At 45.2% G+C, this 24,483-nt stretch overlaps 1 protein-coding gene across 1 annotated transcript in view; it reads left to right on the plus strand.

Annotated features, from left to right (window-relative positions):
* The window catches only part of LOC103901103 (gamma-aminobutyric acid receptor subunit rho-2), a 40,228-nt gene that overhangs the window by 6,649 nt on the left and 9,096 nt on the right, over positions 1-24,483 (plus strand). Inside the window, exons 2-4 of the mRNA XM_009281940.1 lie at positions 3,384-3,490; positions 16,969-17,036; positions 20,725-20,948. Of these exons, the coding sequence (XP_009280215.1) occupies positions 3,384-3,490; positions 16,969-17,036; positions 20,725-20,948 (399 nt within the window). The remainder of the gene's footprint in view (positions 1-3,383; positions 3,491-16,968; positions 17,037-20,724; positions 20,949-24,483) is intronic.

Raw genomic sequence — 24,483 nt, forward strand, 5'->3', positions numbered from 1 at the left:
CGCCGCCAGCATTGGCATGCCACCCCTAGGCTCATCTCTAGTGAGCCTGGTTTTATCCCCTTCCCCCTTCGAACCTAGTTTAAAGCCCTCTCAATGAGCCCTGCCAATTCATGAGCCATGATCCTTTTTCCCTTGTGAGACAGCTGGACTCCGTCTGTCACCAGCAGGCCCGGTGCCATGTAAACCTCCCCATGATCAAAAAAGCCAAAATTCCTCCGATGGCACCAGCCCCTGAGCCACACGTTGATCAGGTGTGTTTTCCTGCTCCTTTCAGTATCCTTCCCTGTCACTGTAGGGATAGAGGAAAACACTACCTGTGCTCCCGATCCTTGAACCAGTCGCCCCAGTGCCCTGAAGTCCCTTTTGATCGCTGCAGGACTTCTCTCTGCAACCTCATCACTGCCAGCCTGTATAACCAGCAGCGGGTAGTAATCAGAAGGCCGTACCAAACCAGGGAGCTTCCTAACAATAATGGAGAAGCCTTTACAGAAGCTCAGTGAGATACCTGTCCCCTACTCCCCTCTGTAAACAGGAACAAGTCCTCACAAAAGGCAGTTTTATCAAACTCATCCCACTTGAGCAAAGAGTACACAGCAATAAAGTTATATGAGAAAAACATGGCAAAAAAGAGAAAGGGAGATGGGTGGCTTTAAATGAATATGGTGAATTGCAGAGAGTGCATAAAGCTGAAAGAAACCCTGACAAATCTATAATCAGAAGTGCTAAAGACCATAAGTACATCAGGGAGGATTTATGAGATACCGGTGATCAGATTGTCGGTAAAGGCACGCGATGGGCAGAAGTGTTCAGTGCATCCTTCAGCTCTGCAAAGGCACTGGCGGCTGTGTTCACCTTTGCTGCAGATAATGAGATACTTCCTATGCCAAACAGTGGTGGGGGTGGCATGGGATACCTGCCAGAGAGGATCAGAAGATACCAGCATAGCTGATGTCACGCACTGTTATAAAGAATGGTTTGTTTGTTTTTTTTTTTTAAATGAACTTGGTCTGCTTTTGGATTAAATTGACAAAAATAGTTATACACTTCCAAGGCTGTGTAGACTATCTGTCATTAAAAATAGCTCTATACAAAATCTTTGTGAATGGATTAAATTGATTAAAAATTAAATGACAGATCTCTGTCTGTAAATTCTGAATCGTCCATCTGGTACCTGAAGGATTGGGCATGAACTGATGATTAAATGCTGGCTATTAAATGCAACCCCTGGCTCAGGAAGTTCCTGAAATCCTGTTTTCTTCCTAAGGCAGCGTTGCTGTCCCCAGCTAGCCCTCTGAAGCCTCTGCAGCCACAGACTTGTTCTTAGCAGCTCTCCTGTGTGGTGATTTTTAAATGAATTGATCAGAGCTTGGCGTTTCAGTGAGGCTGTGCCATCGATTTACAAGATGGCATTGTAATGCCATCAGGGTTTTCTATGGAAAACCTTTCTATTTCCTCATACAGCATGCAATCCAAAGTTTTACTGGATTTTTAACTTGACTCCCTCCCCTCCCCCCCCCCCCCCCCATTCTTTGAGTTGAGAGGTTTGATTGAACATTCACTGGTACTTAGGCCTTTCCCTGATGGTTAAAGTCAAGCAGAGACAGTAAGATCATTCTTCTCCACTGCCAGCTTTTCAGGAGCAGAGGCAATACTGCGGACTGTGAAGTGGGAGCACTTTGTCAGCAGCCCCAACCTTTGCAAAGAAACACAACCTCCCCCTGCAGCAAGCAGTGGAAAGCTAAACTTTTGCCTCCAACCATTCCCATTAATGGCTGCGCTTGGGTCTATCCCCCTGCTTTTAGGTAAACATTAATGCAGCCGTGTTGGGAGTGCACTTGTTCCAGCTGGCTCTTTTATACAGCCAGCAGGGAGAGAGATGCTCCGACATCCCGATTTAAACACGAGCCCAAAGTGAGGTGAGGGGGATCCAAATTTTCCTATGTAACATGTGCCCTGGAGCACAAGGGCTTATATTCCTTCAAAACATCCATTTAATACAATTTTTTTAATTCTGTTCCTTCTTTTTCGCCTCCTTATTAAAGTAAGGCGAAACATGTTAGCAGCAGCTGTCAATGCCCCTTAGGTTTTGTAATTTCTTTGCTGAATTGAATGCTCTGATGGGAAACTTTTCTTCTGATTTGCAATTTATGCTCCCTTTGCTCATACTCCTCATGATTTGTATTTTAATGACCCTAAAGCAGATCCATGGCCCTTCCACAGCCACACTTATGCATGTGGTGATGGTTTTCTAAGCTCTGAATTTTTGACCAAGATTTTAAGCCTAATTCACCCTCATTTTTGTACCTATTAGAGTATTCCCTTTATTTTTCCTCCAAGAATTTTGTTCTTTACTGTCAGTAATATTTCTCCCCCACAGGCAAATGAATCTGAACCCTTCTATTTATTATTATTCTTTTTAGTAAGTCGCTGGCAAACAGCTAATTGCAGCAGTATTTACAACTTTGTCAGCTCTTATGCCCAGAGCAAAGGGGTTGAGGAATCTTAATGGTTCAAGCTCTCCTTCCTGCACCGCTGGGGAACGCCAGGGATGCCGATCTGGATTTTCTTCCGAAAGTCCATGCAGTATGTGTCTGTCTGCTGTTTAGTTACCCGCTTATGCCATTTTAGTGACCTTCTTACACTTTTCTCAGGGGTTTGTTGTCATCATTGTTCTACCGTTACATGATCTCTCAAATAAAAACTTATGACTTTTCCCCCCTTAATATTCAAAAAAGTGATGGGTTGCAGATCTTGCTGACTTCTTTAGATAAAACCCCTCTTTTCCTGCTGCTGTGGAGGGAAATGGGTGATTTTGTCGCTGTCAAAAGGCAAAGCGAGCCCTCTGTCCACACAAACTGCTGGTACTCAACTGATGTTCGTGGGGCAGGTAGTCTCAGAATAGCGTATGACATTGCGCGACCACCGTTGAAAAGAGCTTTCTCATGATAATGTTGCCTCGGTACCCAGCCAAGTCCTGGCTGGGTAACGTGTGGGGCAGAGTCAGCTGCTTCTACTGTTGCTTGCTCTGTCACATTGGCTGCATCCCGGCTCCTCTGTGAGATGCTGTGCTCTCGGCCTCGTGCCTCCCCGGGAGCTGTGGCGTCCAGGGCGGAGAGACCACCGCTCCACCATCTTGGAGCCGGCTGAGATGGCAGGGCTGCCCGCAGTGGGGGCCAGGTCTGAGTTAATGCTGTGGAGAGGCAGCGCTGGGGCTGCTGCGCTGGCTTACGCTGTGGTGCTGGCAGCAACCCCGCTTCCCTCCATGGGGCTGTGCCCACAAGGCCGCCCCCCTGGGGCTCTGAAATTGGGCAGGCAGAGGTCGGACGCAGAGCAGCGCTCGGGCCGCAGAGGCGTCAGACCAACGCTATTGCTGTCTTTTGCAGTCACATCTATAAGAAGAATCATGACGTGACCAAAACTTGGAAAGGAAAGACGGAGCAGCTTCTCAGGGTTCATGACCATGACTTCACCATGCGGCCGGCTTTTGGAGGTGAGAATAAAATGGTTCTCTTTATTTCATGCTCATCTAATTAAAAGTCATCTAATTATCTCATTAATCATGTAATTAAAAAAAAAAAAAAGCCTCTGGCCAGATGCAGCAGTGTGAAGGGAAAGGACTTTGGTGGTTTCAGGAGATATTCAAGGCAATTCAGAAAGGCCTCATCCTTACCTCAGTCCTCTGTACAGCTCCTGTACTCCTTCCTGTTGCTGAAGTTGGCTCTTTTTTTGGCTAGTGTTCCCCAGAGCTCAGGATGGACCCTCCTGGTAAGTATTTCACTGTTGAGAAGATGAACAAGCTGCAGGTTTTAATGTTCACTTGTAGTTGTGAAGTTGCAATGACCTTTTCAGCTGATGTGATCAAACTGCAAAGTAAAGAACTCATTAGGTGGATCACATCCCATCCTTGCTAGGAGAAAATGGAGTATTTTTGTCCAGATAAAATCTTGCCTCAAACTCTCTAAAGGAACCAAAAGAGCAGGAGGGGAGGCCTCCATCACCTTCACTTCTGTCTTCTGTTGTACCCAGTTTCAGGGACATGCTCGCCTGGTCTTTCTAAGCTCACTGCTGCAGAGGTAAAAGAGTACTTGAATAAAAAATGTGCTGGTATACGAGCATGGAAATCCCTCTTCCGATTAGATCAATAACCAAGCTCTTCCAGAGCTAAGGCCAGAGCTTTCTGCAGCTTTTGTTGAATGATTAATACTGCATCCTTTGTCAATCGTCATTCTTGGATGAAGTGCAGCATCTCCCTGTCCAGTGGGTCACAGGGGTATTTTGCTCTTTGCACCTAGTCTGTAGAACAGAGCTTCTCTGACCTGCCTGTTCCTGGCGTAGCTGGAAAGATGTTTCTTGCCCCACAGTGCAGATGTGCTGATCTGACAGCACAGTGCTGTCCCCATGCCCACAATTTACATATCTCCAAACTCCAGAGTCCAAAATGTGTCATCACCAGTGGTTTTTTTTCCCCCCACTCTAATTTACTAACAAGTTGCAGTCCAGCCTGCCCGTTGGAGGTAACTGTCTTGATAATCAGTGGTAAACTTGATCTGCTATTTCTAGGGTTGAAGAGTTTGCCTTAAATTGTCCTCTGGGTGGAACATAGGCAAATCTCCCTGGGGTTGGTGTGAGCGCATCTGACAAGCCCAGGCGTGCAACTGAGGCTCAGGGCTGAGGTCTGGGAGCTTGCTCTGGAGGCACTGAGCATGCCTGCTCCTTTTTGAATCGGCTGTAAAAGTGATGCTGAATGAGCTGGCCTCGGGCCCCCCACCTGCCCCAGATGGGTATCTCCTTGACAGTGATACTGCTGCTCCACCCTCTGGTTAGGGAAAGGGAGATTATGGCTTATTGCTGGTATTTCCTCTCCTGCCAGGTTGCTTCTTTTGGAAGGTGAGCCTTTCAGCAGGCTGGATTTGGGAAGGAACCTGACCTCTGAAAGATAAAAAGACCAGGGAGCCATGAGATTGGTTTCATGGACTGACCTAAATCCTCTTGGCTCCAGGAGGAGATGGTCACTGTCAGGATTGTCCGGCCAGCCACCTCATTGGCTCAGTTTCCCATTTGTTCGTTTGTTTATTGGTCTTGGTTTTCTTTACCTGGCTTTTTAGGCTTCTTTTTTCCGTTCTGTTCTGTCTGCAAAGCCTGGATCTGTGAGGTGTTGGCTGGATGTCCACTGCTTTCAGTCTGGCTTTGTTTTGTTGGCACACTGCTCTGTCATGGGTATTGGTGATCATGTGCCATCCCACACGGCTTGCCCAGCACAGCAGTGCTTTATCACAGAATGGTTCGGGTTGGAAGGGACCTTTGAAGATCATCTAGTCCACCCCCCTGCCGTGGGCAGGGACATCTTTTACTAGATCAGATTGCTCAAAGCCCCATCCAACCTGACCTTGAACACTTCCAGTGATGAGATCAACATTTCATTGATTTTGATCAACACTTCATTGATATCAACACTTCATTGATTTTGATCAACACTTCATTGATTTGTGTCACTAGATTGTATGTTGTCTTCTGAAGGGGGATAAGAGGTTGCATGGTTTCACACATGTGAAGATGGATTGCTGATTTTGTATGCTTCATCTTTCCTAACAGAAGACTAGACACTGAGAAGTAGATACCATGCTCTGTTGAGTGAGTTCACTAAAGTGTACATATGTCCCTAAATACCAGGTATCCCCTGTCCTGCTATAAGCCCAGAGGGTACCCCCTAGTTCCCATCCTGTAGATCCTCTGTCCTTCTCCTCTTCCCTTCCCAAGGCCTTAAAAAAGAGCAGTGTGGAAAGGTTCTGCTACTGCAGGACCAAAAAAAGCCAAAGTTACTGAAGCAGTAACTTTTTCTTGGCTTTCTTCTTTTCCTACGTTCAGATAGGAACCGCTATCATATAATAATCTGGCTGCAAATGTATTTTCTTCTGACCATTTTCACTCCTTACTGCAAGGCTGGTGCCTGCGCCGGAATTGTTCCTTTTCTCTCAGAGAAGAGAATATGGTGCTTCTGGTGCTGAAGATCATCCCTGCTCACCCCCGATCACATCAGGAGGTGAGCGTGCTTGTTCTAGCAGCTCTCCCAGAGCAAACAAGAGGGGAGAAGCATAGTGCAGAAGCAGGCTCAGATTTGAAAGCACACAGGACCCCAGGCTGGTAGCCCCTAGGACAGATACAGAATGCATCGTATGCAGTTGTAGGCACTGAGTGGTCAGGACCATGCACAGCTTGTAAGTTACCAAGCTGGTGAAGAGGGCTTTAAACTAGTGGGAAGAAGGGGAATCCCAAATGCTTGCCTTTTGCCCGCTCATGAGACAGCAGTCACCACTAAACTGGTCTCACTGAGGGTGGCCATCCAAGCCATATTTCATCATATTAAAATACAAGGGAATAGAACAAGCAGAGAAAAATAGACAGCTCAGAGTGAGTGCAGCTATGGGATCCTTATTTGTCTTGGTGACTCTAGGTTGAATAGAATTGGTTTTAACAGTAAATGGTTTTCCCAGCCAGCGAAGTCATTGACAAACTGCTGGTCCCGAAGGGAAAGGATCAAGATTTCCCTTCGGTGGTCAAAAATCAGGGACGGTGTCGGAGAGGGAATCTTAGGGAATCTTACTAGTCTTCTAGGTAGCAGGGAAAAGCCTCAAAGCATGTGCATCAAAAACCTTAGAAACTCAAATAATTAAAGATTAGGGTGCTGTGTTGAGTTTTCAGATTTTTTTTTTTTTAAGCCAACCCCAGTTTTTGCAGTTTGGCTGGTGACTTCTGAATGCCTGATGTGGACAGACTGGAAGCGCCACTCTTTCCTCAGTGTCACCACTCTGGCCAAAAGGCCTGCTGGTTCCTGGGGTTGATGGGGTGGGATGTGAGGGCTTCTCTGGGAGGAGATCCGGACTCCTTCCCTCAACTTGGTTGGAGATAGCTGGGGAGCCACTGTGATTTTTTTTTTTTTTCCCTAGATGGATGTATGTCAGGGACATGATGCCTGTGCTTTTTGGGGAAGCTGAGGGGTTTTGTTCTGTTGTGCTGACTGGTGAGGTTTTGATGTCCAGTGTCACCAGTGCACTGTATTTCTGTAAACAGACCAAATTTTTACTATTTCTATCCATGTTGCAGAGCCCCTGAGGAACACCTTTGTGCATGGTTCCCACCAAGTAGACACACATAGTTACACAATTACTCTTCCAGTGCTAATGTAATGGCGTTTTAATCTTCTTCTTGTCTTGTTTTCCTATGCTACCTCCCATCACAGGCATTAGGATACTGCTAGAGCCCAAAAACTTGGAGTAACATTCATAAAATTGAGAAATAGCCTAACAGCCTTTGGTGAGAAGGTGACTTTTTGTAAAGGAAAAACACGGTGTTTCTGTAATTTTTGCTCAAAACCTCCTTGTCTTATAGAGCTACCTGGGACAAAGGTGGGGTGTTAGGAAAGTTGCACTGAAGTTGCATATAAGGAACAAAACATGGCAACAACTTTGAGGCTCCAGCCTTGGAAAGCATGATTCACATGCATGGAGATAGCTCAGGTGCTACAGGTTCTTGCACAGCTGCAGAATTATGCAGTGTATTTTTAGTGACAGATGATAAGCCTGGTGGAAAAAAATATAAAGGAAAGTAAACAAAAGCCTGGTAAGAGGCGATCCTTGTATTTTCTTCTGTAATGTTATTCGTCAGGCAGTCACAACGATTTGCTATGCCCTGTGAGTCCTTCCAGTTTTTTGCTGCGGCAATGCCAGTCAAACTGATGTGGTCTGACCTGTGTAGGATAAAAAGGCTTTTGTAGTGCTGAAGCGGAGTAGAGGAGCCCATGGGACGCGTATGACTGTAACTGGTCGCTGTCTGAAGACCCTCCCTGCTCTCTGAGGGCAGCTCAGGGACCGCAGTCTAATGGAGAGTCCAGGCCTGTGGCATTGCATTGGGCCTGTGATGTTATGGTGCAGGTGGGAAAGGCAACTCATCTCTGGAAAACATAAATAATAGCATAAGGAGATTGTGAGTGACATTAGACTGTAAAGAAACCCTATACTGTAAAAGTGATGGTTCCCAAGCTTGGTGGAATAACGGGCAGCTGTTAACCTTCAACATTTTTGGTGGACCAGTCTACAACTTCACCACTGAACTTTAAGCTAAAAAGGGGATGGGGTCTGTAGCTGCTTTATTGTGGCCACAGTGACTCTTGCTGGTCTGCAGAGGACAGTCAGTGAGCTGCCAGCCCAACACAGCTGTGACCACTGGACAGAGCAGCTAGGGTTATGCAAGGTGAAATGGAAGAAAAACATTGGAGAAAGGTGAAGGGCTTTTCAAGAAAGAGTATCTTTGTAAAGAGCAAGTGAGCAAGCAAATGTTGTGTAAGTTGTGTTATTAACAGCCCAGTAAGCATGGTTGTCTTGCCTGCTCTCAGCCCACTAGAGACAAGCTATTGGGTATGGTGGTAATGACAAAGATTTCTGCTGATGTTAAAAGTAGCCTCCATAAGCTAAAATCGACTGCATTTGTTATGACCCTTAGAGAGTTATTTCCGCGTCAGTGACCTTGTTCTAGCTAGCAGATGTTCAGGTAATATTTACAAATATTAATATTTAAAGATTATGTAAATGTTTGGTTTGCTGCCTTCCTTAAACATCCTTTTTAAGCATTTCATCTATGACATCTCATATTCTACAGGGAGCCTCTGAATAAGCAGCTTTAGTTGATACTTAAAATAGCTATATCTTCTTTGCTGAGGAACAGCCTAATGCTGTACTTTTATTATATTTCTTCATAGCCCAATAGCCTAACATCAGCTGGTCCTCGCTGCTCTTTCTTGGCAGTATTTTTGTCAGGATGGATGAATGGTGAGGTGAATGAAGCATCAGTAATTCACTTACGGTTCGTATCAAGGGCTGGAATAAAACTTGCTTCTCCTTCAATGAGATGCGAAGAAACGAAGGTCTCTGCAGTCATGTGGCAGCTGATGAGCATATCCTGGGGGTGACTGCCTGGAAGCTGCCCATACCTAAGAGGTCCCAGACATATATACATACGTTAAAAAAGATAAAATATCTTTATACATATACACACATATACATGCAGAAACACTGGAGACTGTTTTGCAGCTTGCAGACATGGGATCCCTTATGGACATTTGCGAGCCTTTCTGGGTGTGCACAATATATCTGGCAGCAAAGAAGTCTCAAACATGCTTGTTTCCTATGTAGATATTTTTATCGCAGGGCCTACGTCTGCCTCGCTCCTTCAAAGATAGATGAAGGGACAGAGAGACTGTCTCACAGAAAAACAATGAGCCTTTGAAATCACTGCCAAAGAGAAAAATTAAAGAGATGTTACAAAGCTTTAGTCTCAGAGCTGGAGTGGAAAACTGACACCAGGCATTTTCACGGTAGCACGCTATTCCCTATCTTCCAAAGCCTGCTGCAGTGTTAAAAAATAAAAACCATGTTTGTGTCCAGTCCTTATTTCTGACTGGGAACTGACTGGTCCTTTGTAGCTTTCATGGCTCCTCCTCAGTGGGTGGTTTTAGGTGCGGAGACATGCTGGGACGTGACAGGATTTAATGTTGGGCACCTTCTGAAGTCATTCCTGAACAGGACTTGTGGAAACCTCCTGGGTTCCCTGGAGGGGTTAGCCCCAGACCGGCTGTCCCCTTCAGCCTGGGACAGAGTTTAGTATTCAAACTAGAGTTTTTGCAAGGTGAAGCAAGCCACAAAGTCTTCTTGGTGTCAGAACCCACCCAAAATGGAGACTTTTTAGGTCCATTTATTCTACTTCTACAACCACAGAAAGCAGATGCAAAGTGGGTCTTCTCTAAAGGTATTCTGTACAGCATCTTTTCTATATGCAGCACCTAAGTCGAATGTGTAATGGCTTTCACTGAAGAGTAGGTCACAAAACAGAGCATCTCACTGCAGAGGAAAGAGAAATGAGAGAGCACTCTCACCGCTGATTCTCAGGACACTGGGTTGTGAACTTGGCAAAGGAATAAAGACATATAAAGCCACAAACATCTTGACAGGCTGGTCCCTAAGTATCTTTTTAATACCCAACTTTGATTTGAGGCAAGGACACTGACATGCAGGAATTTACAGAAATAAGATGTTGCTGATGCAGTTTCAGAAGGTGGTACCTTTACAGTGAGAAGGTGCAAGGGTGCTTTATCATATCAGACAACAAAAAAAGTTTTTACAAATATATTAATGACAAGAAGAGAGCCAAAGAGAATCTCCATCCTTTATTGGATGCAGGGGGGAACATTGTCACTGAGGATGAGGAAAAGGCTGAGGTACTCAATGCCTTCTTTGCCTCAGTCTTTAACAGGCAGAGCAGTTATCCTCAGGGTACTCGGCCCCCCGAGCTGGAAGACGGGGACGGCGAGCAGGATGAATAAAGGTATTCTGTACAGCATCTTTTCTATATGCAGCACCTAAGTCGAATGTGTAATGGCTTTCACTGAAGAGTAGGTCACAAAACAGAGCATCTCACTGCAGAGGAAAGAGAAATGAGAGAGCACTCTCACCGCTGATTCTCAGGACACTGGGTTGTGAACTTGGCAAAGGAATAAAGACATATAAAGCCACAAACATCTTGACAGGCTGGTCCCTAAGTATCTTTTTAATACCCAACTTTGATTTGAGGCAAGGACACTGACATGCAGGAATTTACAGAAATAAGATGTTGCTGATGCAGTTTCAGAAGGTGGTACCTTTACAGTGAGAAGGTGCAAGGGTGCTTTATCATATCACTTGTAAATCCTATACAGAAATTTTGGGGCTAATGGATACTGTCCAATACAAGAGAGAAAGTAGAAGTGCTCCCATCAGCTTCAGGTTGTGCTTCAGGTCACTGAAATCCTCTCTCAACATGCAAATATAAATATCTCCCTCAAAATGAAAAACTCCTATTTTCCATTTCCAATTTTTATATCGTCAAATTTGCTAATGACTGTGCGAGTGTCTCGAGCTTGCTTGGAAGATGCCACTGTGCTGTGTCTGAGATGCAAGGGGAATAGTTTATTGGTGGGTTCATTTCTCTGTTGTAAGTGGCATTTTATCTGTGTGTGACTTTTATGAAGTTTTTTAAGAGCCCGGGTTTGCTTTCTGGTTGTATCAGTCCTGCTGAATTAGGATTTGTGTTCTGTAAGATATTGCTGTGGACAGTGATGGAGATAATGGATGTCAACATGTTTGCTGTTTCTGGAAGAAATGCTTCAGTTGAAGGTTATACAATTTCTCTCTAGACCTTGATCTAGAAATACTTCAGCTCATGTTTAATTTGAATAATTCCATGAATTCGGCTGACACTTTTCAGAGACACTAAAGTATGAGCTGAAAAGCTTTGCTGGGCTGCAGTCTTTGAGCAAAGCAGCACTGCTTCCTCCTCTCAGCCAAATCCACAGCTTTCACATGGATCTGTTTAGCTTCCCGTCCAGCAGTGAACATCCTAGAGAGGAGCCTGAGCTTTGAGATTTCTCCAGTGTTAGAGTATTCAGGTCTTTTCCTGCTTGTAATTCTCCAAGCTGATCCTTCTGTATTTCCTCTCTCTGAAGAAAAAATGAATATTGATAAAATACTCTTTATGACAAGGAAAAGTTAGCTGATGAGGGCTTTTTTTTACATTTAATGCTATAATCTATGTTACTTGTCCTCTGACTACCTGTTCAGTGTGTCAGATACCATCTCAGCTGTTCTTTTCCCTTCCTATTCACACCTTCCTCATCCTCTGCTCCCTCTCAATAAAGAGTTTTTTTTCTGTTTGCTCATCCCTAGTGGCATTTGATGTGGAATTTGACAAAGCACCTGGAGCCCCAGTGGTTCAACAGTTTGGTCTCACTAATCCTTGGAGTCAATTGGGAACTGCTAGCTTTTTAAACCTGTCTCTCTGGAAACTAAAGATCTCTTGACATTTTTCTGTGACTGATCAACAGCCATTTAATTCAATGGTATGTGCTGTAGCCAAGATGACCTTTAAAGAAACCCAGGGTTTGTTTCTGTGGTTTAAAGAGGGCATTTCTTTACAGGTCTTCTGTTTTGCTTCAGACACTGCATGCATTTACAATGTTGCTCGCATCAAGTGCCTCCGCAAAACTGCATCTTGGTAGAAGTTTTGAAGAGTGATGGGCCAAGTGAATAAGCAATTGTCATTATCAGTTATGCTTATCACCTAGAGCAGGACTTGGTGATCATTCGATTCCTACCACTAGCTCCCAGGCAGCAACATTTGGGCTGGCCCCACTGGCCCTTCACCCACTCTTCCCTCCTCAGCCCAACCTCTTGTCCAAGCCTCCTCCAAAGGGTCTTGGTTTCTCAGCGTGCCCTCATTCCCATTCGTGTGCTTTCTCATTGCCTCAGCCCCAGGTGCTGAATGAGGAGCAGAGAGAAGGGAAAAGCAGCGATTGCTCCTGCTGATTGTAGTAGGATTTTGCCCAAGAAAGGCAGGGTAAATATTTCCACTGATAAGGAAGTTTTACAGTCTCATCTTCATACTGTCTGATTAAGAAGTTCACGTTTGAGTCCAAAGGTCAAATGATTTCTCCCTCTCTTTATTATACTTACTGTTTTATCTTCCCTCAAATTTGTCATTGAATGAAAAGAAAAGAAAAAAAAGTAAAAGCAGTTTCACTGATGTACAAGGCGCCTAACCCAACCTCAGGCCTCTTCTCTCAAGGGCTTTGCAGACCATCTGGCTTTACAGTGAACACCCTTTATTTTGGGTTTAATAAAGCTTCATGGCAACTCCAGACTGAACCTTAGATTTTGTTCTTGCAATGAGGTAACTGGGTTGGTTATCAACCTCATTGGTTATCTGGGAGCCAAACTGAGTGTTTGGTGCAAGAACATGAAAAGAGTATGGACGTAGTATTTTATCTTCAAGAGCAGATAGGGAAGGAATAGGAGAGAGGGACAAATACCATCTTGGCAGTGTTCTTCTGTTTGTGGTTTTGTTTTTTTGTGTTTAGTTTTTGGTTGTTTTTTTTTTTTCCATCTGTGATTAGTGTTCAGACAAGCGTGGAAATTGCAGCAGTAAATAGACTTTGGATGGGTTTTGATTTCCTGAATCAAGGCTAAATTAAGCATTCATACACAGAGAGTGTCTCTTGCAGTCTGGAAGTTGAGGGGGGCTGCCCAGCATGTGTTGGGCACACAGCCCCTCGGCACCAGGGAGACCCGGTGGGAAGTAGCATGGCTGACCGCTGCCTTCCTCTTCTGGCACAACCTGATTGCGCTGTGAAGCAGTCCTGGCAGAGACCGTGTCTTCTCTCTTAGCACCATGCCTACCACAACATGGCTGTTTGGAAGCACTGTGGGCACTACTGCAATGTCAACAGCTGTGTGTGACAACAAATAATATTAATTACAAATGCTTTCTCTCTCAAGAGCCAGAGGCAGTGCTGAGGGCAGCCTTGTGCCTGCCCTGACGTGGGCTGTGTTGGACCGTGGAGCCTTTCTGAAGTGACTTACTCTGAGCATTGAGCTTTGCTGTAGCAGAGGCCCAAGTTAAGTATCACAAACATGACTACACTGAAGAGCTATTATGTATTTAAAGGCAATAAGGGAATAGATAAGTATTTGAATCATTGCCTAGGCTCTTCTTGACTACGATGTATGACTCCACAAGGTATCTGAGCAAAGAAAGGTACCAACAGGGCACTGCCTATCAGCAGGTTTGTGTTGTTTCCCTGTTGATTATACTACACATCAAAATGCTTGTTATCACCACAGATACAGTGCTTTTTGCTACCTTGTTTAAAAAAAACCCAAAGCACATTTTACTGAGCAGGAGGAATGTCATATAGAAATTCTTTCTCTTGGTGTTGTTTTTAACTTTTCTTTACTCAATGTCCTAAATAATCATAGAGAGTAGAAGGAAGTGTGGCTGCAACCGAGGTATAAACTCATAGAGTGATTCCAGATTGAAAAGGACTGCATTGAAATACTGTATGTAAGACAGGCAGGGATGTAGTGAGATGTAGCATCACTTATTAGGTCAACTGAAAAAGCCAGAAGCAACAAACCACCTCCTTAAAAACAGCACTCTATAAGCTAATTTGCTTGTTAGACCTTATCATACTCTACAACTACTCAGCTGACGGGGATGAAGGGGAGCAGAATACTGCAAAGCCATTGCCACAATATTTCCATTTAATGAAGCCACCATTTCCTCTGGTCAAACCAGAAGATGACGCATTTGTGGTGTGACAGAAGGGCCATGTGCTAGTCATTGTCTGCAGGATGCTGGATTGCGTGTTAGGAAGGACACATCTGCCTTGGATGTAAGCAATGTCTCCTCCCGGGGCAAGGAGCCAATCAAAAGAAAGGATGCATGGCAAGGGTGACAAAGAAAAGATATCTGTGATTTTTGCCATGGATTTGCCTCTCTTTGATGAGTTACCATGGTCTGAGAAGGAATCCACTGGCTGATGAATGGTTGCATCTTGTGGCCAGATCAGTAGGCACCGAGCACGTTTCCTGGCCTGGCAGGCAGGGACTGGCTCACGAGGACCTGAGCTGGTGTCACCAAAAGCAGAGGGCTCTCTGACCTGCTGTCCTCCTCCCCGCCTGTCTCCTCTGGCCCCAGTGGCTGACTTGGCCACCTGGCAGGTCTTTCCCTGGGCTGATTCAAGTCACTGATTTGGAAGAAAATAGTCCAATTGCTGCTGCTGCTGTTGGTTTTGGCTGGGTTAAGTTTCTGTGGGTCAGTGAGCTGAACAGTTTTACAGAAGGCCCCACCGCAAGTTCAGTCTACTTGTCTATGCAACTTCACCCTTTCCTGAAAGTCATTCCCCATGTAATTTGGGGAGGGGGCTGAGGACTGTTCTCACCTGCTGAATGAGCACACCTGTGTTGTGAAGCCCTGTGTGCAAGAGGAAAACATCTTCAGCAGTTCTCAGCCCCGCTGCTGGACGTGGTTGTGACAGCACGTCTGTGTTTCATCAGTGGTTGCAGACTGGGGCTTTGTGGGTTTTCCCAGTTTCAGGGAATACCTGGGAGAAGGGGAACTGAACACCAACAGGGTGAGAATTTCCTCAGCCTCCAGTGATTCCTTATAATACATAAGCAACTGAAAGGGGGCAAGATGGGCTCATGTCTTTGGAGCGAAAAATCTTACCAAAGTCTCTGGGCTCCTGAGAAACATGCCAGTGCTGATTAATTGGAATTTCTCCCCAAGTAAATCTTCCTGCAAACACCCTTCGGCTTGGACAGACACCACCAAGATGTGAATAGGACTGAGCAAATGTTTGCTGGCATTTTTTTTAAGCATGAAGTGCACAGCTGTGTGTCTGAATGTGATGTGTGGGTGTTTGTAAGCATCTAGGAGTCATCTAAAAGTGCTGGGTTAGCCATGTTTCAGCTTCATTGCTGGGGGCAACAGTCACTTAAATTGGAATTGGTGGTGCTGAGGAGCCTGGTCTTGCTCCACAGGGTTCAATTCAGGGTGCCTGTACCCAGCACAGCCGCTGACAGACGGCGTGGGCGCAACAGGCTGAAGCCGTGCCTGTGGAAGTGGGACAGTGTCACCGTCAGCACGCTCTGCTGTAATTTGGTGAGGCTGGCTTACCAAAGCCCTAGCAAAATCTGTATCAGGCCCAGTCAGAGTAATCAGCTTGTGTCATGGGCTTTGCGATTACCCTTTCCCTACCAAAGCTGGGTTGGTGCTTCTTTCTCCTCCAGCAGAGGCAAATGCAAGGCTGTGTTCAAAAGCCCTGAAGATGTGTGGGACTCTGTGCATGCTGCTGCAGGTACAGGAGCAGGATGGATGGCAGCTTGCAAAAGTGCTCTGCATTCTTAAAACAGCAGTTCTGCTGTCTTGTTGGGCTTACAGTGTATTCAGAGCTTGGATGTGTTCTTGAGAAAGATGCTACTGTAACTAAATACATGCATGCAGCAGGCCCTCCTGCACATGGCACTGTGCAAATATGGGTCCGGATCTACAAAGGCATTGTGGTGCCTCTTAAATACCATCCAACTGCTAATCAGGTTCAAAATCTACGTGCTAAAAATCTTTGCAAACTGTCATGGAGGCCACTATGGTCCTCGGAAAATTCATTTCTGCTGGACAAGTCCCAGACATGTCTGCAGAGCTGCTACTTCCTTCGCCGCGGTCTGTCTCACTGACAGTGCCCAGGCTGGAGATACGCTCTAGATACGCACATCGGCATGAGCCCTGTGAGACCCACTGCCACACACTGAGAGCTCAAGGTAACAATGGATCCACTTGGACTGTTCCTCAGCAGTTCCTGCTGACCTGCCTTGGTGGGTCGTGCTTGGTGTGCATATCTCTGTAGGCACTTACCTCCTCAGTGCACTGGAAAAGAGAAGAAACTGTGTGAGGACACACTATGGGGAACTTGAGTAACCTGCGGAGGTCCTGGTCATTAATGAGCAGCAGTCTACAGTGAAATTTTGATACAGGGTTTCTAGTAATAGAGGCGTATGCATTTATTATGGGATATTTTCTGCTTATTTACTCTTTGTGAATTCTCTGGTTGCTAATTTTAAAACTACTGTGGAAAACTATTAACAACATCAATGAGTCATATGAATGAAAATGGTGATGGGTTCTTGAGAGTTTAATGTAGCTTGTCTTGTTGATAAGAAATGAGAAACCCACAAGGAAGAGCTCATTGATTGCAGTTTCTTCTTCTCAGTCCCCTGTTCTTGCGGCTAAATTTGTTGATAAAGGCATAAAATTTATGATGGGATGGCTCAGCTTTTAAAAACATAAGCAAATGTTTCATCCAAGCTCTGGATTAGCTGGGCAGTGTCACCATTGCAGCGCGTGCCAAGGGGAAGATAATTCAGTGTTTCAAAAGGGGCCTTACATGGTTATTCACTGACTCTTCCCCCGGTTCCCTTGTGAAGAATCATGAACAGAAAAGCATAACATAAGCTCAGAAATGTTTTGCATGCTACCTTATAGTGCTAATTAAATGCAGATGATATAAAAGAACAGTTATTTACATATCTAAATCTCATTCTACTACAGGCCCTGCAATTCCTGTTGGGGTGGATGTGCAAGTTGAAAGCTTGGACAGTATTTCTGAGGTTGACATGGTACGTAATCCTCTTTTAAGACTCAATTATTCAGTCGTAAAAAGTTCCTCCCACTTGAAACCTATGGATTTCAAATTACTGGTCAGATGAAAGTAATGTCAGCATTTGGCAAGTTCGAAGAGGCTAATACTCAGAACTAAAAACTTGATAAAACCAGGTGCTCAAAGGCTTATTTCTGTATCTTCAGATAAAGATTAAAAGTATGAAGGAAAAAGGGACCTTAAATGGGAGAATAATCAGTGCTGTGAAGGATCTATCACAACCAAAAATATAAACAGCTGCGTACAAAGGTTTGAAGGTATATGGTGAAGTTCACATAAGCTGTGCTTACTGCAAGTTTTCTTCCTTAGGGAACCATTGAGTCCATTTGTTTTATAGAATCATAGAATAGTTTGGGTTGGAAGGGACCTTAAAAGGTCATCTAGTCCACCCCCCCTGCCGTAAATGCATGATTCTGGGAGGTGCATTAGAAAATTAAGTTGGCAATGTAAATGAGAAGGAGCTGCTCCTGCTTCTTCACCACTGGGAGTTACCTCACTGAGGCGTGTGAGTGGGAGCTGCCAGGGGGAGCCTGAACTGCCTCTGCCAGAGTGGAATTTTGTGTGGGGGAATAGTCTTTCATCACTGATGACGCTGTTCAGGAAATTTGCACCAAGTTCAATTGTGATTTAGTATATTTATTTTTTTATTAATTAAAATAAGGAAGAAATACATGCAGTTGTTAACCCTCAACAGGTTTCAAGGTGTTCCCAGTGAAAGGAGTGTTCACAAGCATTTTCCTGGTTTTGTTGTTTTTGGGTTTTTTTTTTCTTAAACTACAAGAAATGGAATAAAAATACTGGAAAGAGAAGTGGAAAGGGGAACATAGAGGAGAAGAGGAAGCTTTTTGATTCCTTCCTCCTTCTGCCTTTTCCTCCCTGTTTTTGGGCACCTTCTCTGGTCTGGGCAAAACATGAAGACTTGAAGAGCTTTAGGCTGATCAGTATTTACTGTGGTGCAATTACATCTTCATTAAAAGAAGGGAGCTTGCCTGCCTGGATATTGAAAGAGAGGGCTGGGGGGGGATGCATGCAATGAAGCGTGTGGGAGGGAGCTTTCAGCGCAGGAAATGGCTGTCGCAAGGGGACTTGGGGCTCTTATGTATCAAGATAATGTTGTAGCAGCAAAAAGACCTAATTAGTGCAAGTAAATAACTTGCAGTGCTTTCTGTCAGGAGCATCTGATTTCAACAAAAATCTTGCCCATCAGAAAGCTTTGAGGGCAGCTCTCTCTCCCTTTGCTGTAGACAGCTCCGCAGTCTTATTTTCCCAGCACAGGACAAGTACTTTCCACAGCAGTTGCTGATTTGTATTTGGGGTGGAAGAATGGTCTCCCAGGTCAGTCTGGGTTACACTGGTTTGTTTTTCCAGCAGTTTGTCCCATGTGGGTGTTCATGGAGAGGAGAGCGGGCAGCAAGCTGTCTGCATGGCCAGGGGAGCTGGCCTGGCTGTGCCTGCACCAGGGTGCCCTCCTCGGCTCCCCACTGCAGGCAGGGCAGAGCTGCAGGCAGGGGAGAGCTGCCGGCCGGGCCAAACTGCAGGCAGGACTTCCTTCAAACTGCTCTGAAGGGTTAGTGGCCTTGGAAACTGGGTACCCTCGGTTGGGAAGCCTTTGCTTACCGCTGCTTCAACAGGCATCTGGTGCCCCAAAGAAGCACCAGACTGAAGCTGGCTGCTGTGTACACTGGCAGGGGATGCTCTCGAGGCTGCCCGGAGTGCGGCACAAACATGAAGTGTCCTGCCAAAAGTGAGGCACTTGTGTATGCTCATTCACTGTGTCTCCAGCAGGTACTATCGTTCTCTCAGTTCATTGTAAAACTTGTTTCCTAAGGGATTTTCCTACTCATGAGTGGTGAAATAAACCCCTTTTCTTGGTTTGGAACTAGCGTGTGTGCTGGTCAGAAAGGAACAACCTGTCAGTGATTGCAAACAACTGCCTCGTTTGACTTACGCCACAAGAAAACATCCATAAGTTGGATTTTGTACTTAGAAGCTGTTGTCCGCTGCCACTTGGGCTTGATGTTTGCAGCACTTGGTACCCTGTGTGTTGGCTGTTGGAGGCCTGTTTGGAGAGAGAAGGGTGCTGAAGGCGGGAGAGGAGAGGGCTCCTGCCCGGTGGGACGGGGAAAGGGCCACACCTGGGAAGTGGTGTGGCCCTTCCCGTGCTGTCCCCACAGGCAGTCTCTGTGCCCCCCCTATGGTGGCTGTAAGTCATTCTGGGGGTGTCTGTCTGATGCCACATCGGTCCCTGTCCCCCTGTGCTCCCATGATGGAGCTGCCCAGAGGCATTCTGCAGCCACAGCCTCAGGCTGCCTGGCCCTCCTCTTGCGTCACGGCCGGAGGGCTGCCCAGGGCTGGTGACCCTGAATAGCCAGGCCTATTTTTACCCCTTTTTTTCCTTCTGGTGTAAACGGCACTGACTCCTGAGAAATCATCAGTTATGCCTCTTCCTTGCTTTCCTTTGTCCCAGCTCCAGTCAAGCTGATGTGCTTTCCTCGTCCAGCCCCTGAGGTTGGCTTCTCCAGCCAGGTTGCAACCTAAGCCCTGGCAGTAGCAGCAGTCACTGGAAAAGTTTCTTTGGGACTGTAGCTGTAAGGGGAAGGTGGAGAGTGTCCAGTAGGGAACAGGAGCTGGCAGCATCGCTGGGGGGAGCAAGGATGGAGGCTGGGACCAGTTTGCCAATGTGGGGACCTGCGGGTGGGTGAGCAGAAGCGTCCCTCCAGCAGGCCTCTGCCATGGTCAGAGAGGGAGATGTCTGGCCAGCTCTGCCCCGTGCAGGGCAGCAAGGCGAGGGCTGGCACTGGAGACTTCTTTGACAAATTCATGAAAAACGTAATGGCAATGCGAGACTGTTGTCAGGGCAGCCCTTTGAAACGGAGAGTCAGGTTAACTGATGGTTTGTCATCAGCAAAGCAAAATGAGGTGGTGGTGGTGGTTTTAGGTGGTTAGGAAGAGATCCCAGCCTGTGTTGCTTCTTGCCAGGGCTTGGCAGCTGGGGCTCCCGTAACCACTTGTTTAATTGTGAATATAAAGAAAACAAGTGTATTTGATCTCTCAGCATGAGAGAGTAGGTTCAGCTCTGAAAACAGCACCTGCCATGTTGCGATCAACAAACAGATGTTTACCTTTGTGTGACTGAAGCTCCTGTCCCCTCAATGAGCTTAAAAGAGAGCTTTATTTACACATTTGTACAGTAGGAAAAACAGTTCCCTCACTTGGTTGCTGTTTGCAACAATTTAGTTCTTTGGGGGATAAATTGCTTAGTGTTTAGCCTGACCATTAAGCTAATTTTGAAAGTTTTTCCTCTTCAACATGTTATCGATACCATAGTCCTTCAAGATAATTTTGCCAGGATTGAAGAATCATTTCTGCAGGGCAGTGCTTCTCTTGGGCCTTATTTATATCCCTTTTAGGACTGAACACTACTGAGTACTGTAATACATTGATTGGGGGTTTACGTTTTGTTTTGGCTGAAATTATTTTGTCAGGAAAATCTATTCACAAAGAGCATTGGTCTAGGGAAGAAACAGGAGTTGAGAGGGGAGGGATTTCATCTACCTGGTAGGAGTGAGTTTTCTTTCTGGTGTTTCCTCGGTGTAGAAAGCAACACTGACAGACCTCTCTCTGGTTCTCTTCCTTTTTTCGTGAAGGATTTCACTATGACTCTGTACTTAAGGCATTACTGGAAGGATGAGCGTCTCTCGTTTCCCAGCACCACCAACAAGAGCATGACCTTTGACGGCAGGCTGGTGAAGAAGATTTGGGTCCCCGACGTCTTCTTCGTGCACTCCAAAAGGTCCTTCATTCACGACACCACCACGGACAACATCATGCTGCGAGTGTTCCCTGACGGTCATGTGCTCTACAGCATGAGGTAACAACAGTGCTGCTTCTGAACACTCCTTGGGGCTTCACTGTCAATTTTGCTCCCAGCGTGGCTTTGGTGACCACCAGGACCGCTACTGCCAACCCTCTTACTCCCACCGCTGATGCAGAGCCCTGTTTCCAGCATGTCCAGTACAAGATGCTTCGCAGGAAGCTGTGAGAAACCATGCTATGGGCAGTAACAGGATAATCTTCTCCTGGGGGAAGCAGTCCCCTAATTCTCTGCAGTCAGAGGAGGGCTTAGTCAAGCGGGAATGTTTGTCCCAGGGTCAGTGTGTGATTAAACTGGAAGCTGCTGATATACCAGATGGTGACCTCTATAATTATCCTATTTTGCTTCCTGTTTGTCTAGAAAAACTTTTTGTTTGTTTGTTTGTTTTGTTGGTGTTTGCATGTTGATGTAAAGGTTTAAGTTTATTGAAGCTGAAATGGCAGCATTAAAGACACCCTGTAGTCCCTGATTTTCTAGCAGGTTTGTTGGCTGGAAGAATCCTGAGGCACATCTGTCATGACCTAAAGGGTTACCTGGCCTGAGGGTGTACAGAGATCATGACTGTGGGTTTGCAGGATTCTGTAATACACAAGGACACGGAGGCTTTATCCTCTAAACTTCTCTACCTTATTACAGATTCCAAAAATACCACAAAAATCACCACTAGCAAGTAGACTACCACAAAATCACCACTAGCAAGTATACCTATGATTAATAAAGTGAATATATATATATCATGCTATTACAAATTACTATCAGCTATCAATAATAGAGCATAAATAAATCATATAGCAACAGCCAATAACAGCAATAACCAAGTAGGTATATACTATTACAGGTTACTACAAACTTATCATTAGTGGAGCAACTCATCAACAATATAACAGCAGATATACTTATGATGGATTGCTTATATGGATGTATAACACTGGTATCAAGTGATACCAGCATCAAATGAACCAAATCATCCCACGGGTGGGAGGACAAACCGAAACAACCCCAAAAGTGGGCCCAGAGGGGGACCAATGAGACAACAGACAGAGTCTCACTTAAGAGATGCTCTGCGTCATGGAGTCTGGAGTCAGCTAGCCGTCCCCAGTCAGAGTCCAAGAGCTGGTAGAAAGTTCATGCAGTGAATTCAACCTGTTTAGGAATGGAGAAGTACGTGCAGCACAGGAAGTCATCAGAGAGAGGCTCCATTTTGGATAAAAATTAAGTCCTCCTTGTATCACAGAGGCATAAGAAGGTGCAGGACACCACCACTTCGAACAGCCAATAGGTGCTGTTACTTTCTATTTTTCACCTGGAATGGCCAATAAATAATGACGTTTCTTGCTCTTTCAGACCAATTTTTGTTTTCCAGGCTGTTTTCCACCCTTTCAGACAATCAGTTGCCATTACAGGCCCTTGTTTTTAAGCTTATCAATGATATCTTGGGATGTCTCAGGTTTCTAGGTACCCAGCTGCACTTCAAAAAGGCTGGCTGCGCTTCGCAAGGATGCTGCAGCTTCCCAGGCTGGCAGGCCTTTCTCTGTCAGTATTTTTCAGTGGATGTTTTCTTTTGCTCAGTAATTTTCCCCTTCTAACCAGGCCACCTTTATGGCTGCTCACATGAGCATCCCAGCAGATTTAATTTCCTTCAGAAGAATGCAAAAAGAGATGCAGAGAAAAATACACCGCCAGAGGAGAAAAGCTTGAGAGCTCAGACAAAAGAATATTTCCGCAGGACAGAAAATGTTTTCTCAGTGTACAGTGACCTTTGAATGTTTTGTAACACAAGGATTTCTGTTCTAGGATCTTTCTGGAACTTATTCACTTCAGCTATGGTAAAATAATTTCCAAAAACAAGGAAAGGTTTTTTATAAAGTTTGATTCAGGAGGCTATTTCTCTTTGAAGAATGAGCATAGTAGGACAATATCCCACCAAACCAGGGGGCTCTAAAGTTCACTGGTTTCATAGTCCAAATGTAATTCTACTGAATTTATTTAAAAAAAAAAAAACTGGACAAATTATTAAAACCACAAAGAAGCATGTGTGTGTGTGTAAGAAAGAGAGTATGCACCATATGGCCACTTTGTTTTGCCTGGTCTTAATGATGAAAATCCCATCTTGACCAAACACTTAGGAACACTTTCCCTGTTCTGAACCCATTTAATAAATCCATTTATTGCATGAAAGGTCTGATTACTCACACCTTAACTAAGCACCTAAAGACGCTGTCTATTTTATTAGAACTGGATGAGGATGAAGGTGCCACGCAGCAGGAGAGACAAGAAGGAGAAAGAAAAATGAAGAAGGAGGTTAGATGTAAGCTTGGGTCAGCACCGAGGGGAGAAGAACAGGAGGAGGGTAGGGACCTTCTCTACAGAAGAATATTCATTGTAACTGAATATTGGTTTCCATTGCTCACATCCCGCAGTTCTCGTGTGCTGAAGCCAGCATCATGCCGCTAGTTAGCAGTGCTCAACAGCCAAAATGAAGGAACAAGTACTTTTAATGGAAAACATTAGCTCTGCTCAGGTCTACTCATTTGCCTACATGCAGAGTTTTTACTTTCAAAGTTTTCTGTGAGCTGTTGAGGAGCTGATGTGACTTTCTAATGTTACCCCATGAGAGAGAAGGATGTGAGTAACCACAGCTGACTGCACGAGAGAGAGTTAAATGGATAATTTGATTCATAAAATCCAAGGAGAACAAGAATCTGCATGATGTTTGGGCCTGGTGGTGTTTAGGACACTTAGAACGTGGTCCGGCTGCCCAAGCATGGGTGTCCAGTGGCATTGGAAATGTCCTCCAAGATATCTCAAGATGTCTTGAGATATCTGCATGGGGTTGGCACTGGGCTTTAGTTGAGGAATATCTTATTGACAAGCTGAGTTTCCGTGCTGCCCCTGAGTAATAAATTGTTAATGACCACAGGCTGTGCCACAGTTTAGGTGACCCCGAGGAAAGAAAATAGCACATTGTAATGAGGCTGAGTTATGCAATGTTTAAAAGCTACACACAACTATGGGAAGTCATTGCTACAATATACCTTCTGGAGCATATCCCCGGAAAGCTTCTTTATGTTTAGCTCATATGGCAAAATTCTGCTCTAGTTTTATAGTTAAAATGAACAGCATGCACTTTTCAGGGGCAATGAGTGTGTAGGTTAGAGTAGGATTTGGATCACAATCCCTTGAACAGAAGAAAAGTTCTTTATCAACATCTGCAATGAATCTAGAAAATGGTGACGGCCAACATAAGCCGGCCTCTGAAATGATGACTCACAGCGGATTTGCCCCTACTAAATCGGAAGCTCCACTGCAAATCTGTCCACAAGAGAAAGTTCAGTGACGCACTGGAGGACTTTTTACGTAACGTTGTGCACAACCGGACTCATTTAAAACTGGGAGCTCTGATTGCTGCAGCTCTTTAGCTAAGACACAAACTTAACAGAGGCAAATCTCACTTGTTGAAAAACAGCTGCACCCATTTTACACCCCCTGCCCCAGAAATACACCCCTCAGATTAAAAGAATTTGACTGAGGA

The sequence above is a fragment of the Aptenodytes forsteri genome, unplaced genomic scaffold (genome assembly GCF_000699145.1).
Source record: "Aptenodytes forsteri isolate BGI_AS27 unplaced genomic scaffold, ASM69914v1 Scaffold20, whole genome shotgun sequence".
Taxonomy (NCBI): domain Eukaryota; kingdom Metazoa; phylum Chordata; class Aves; order Sphenisciformes; family Spheniscidae; genus Aptenodytes; species Aptenodytes forsteri.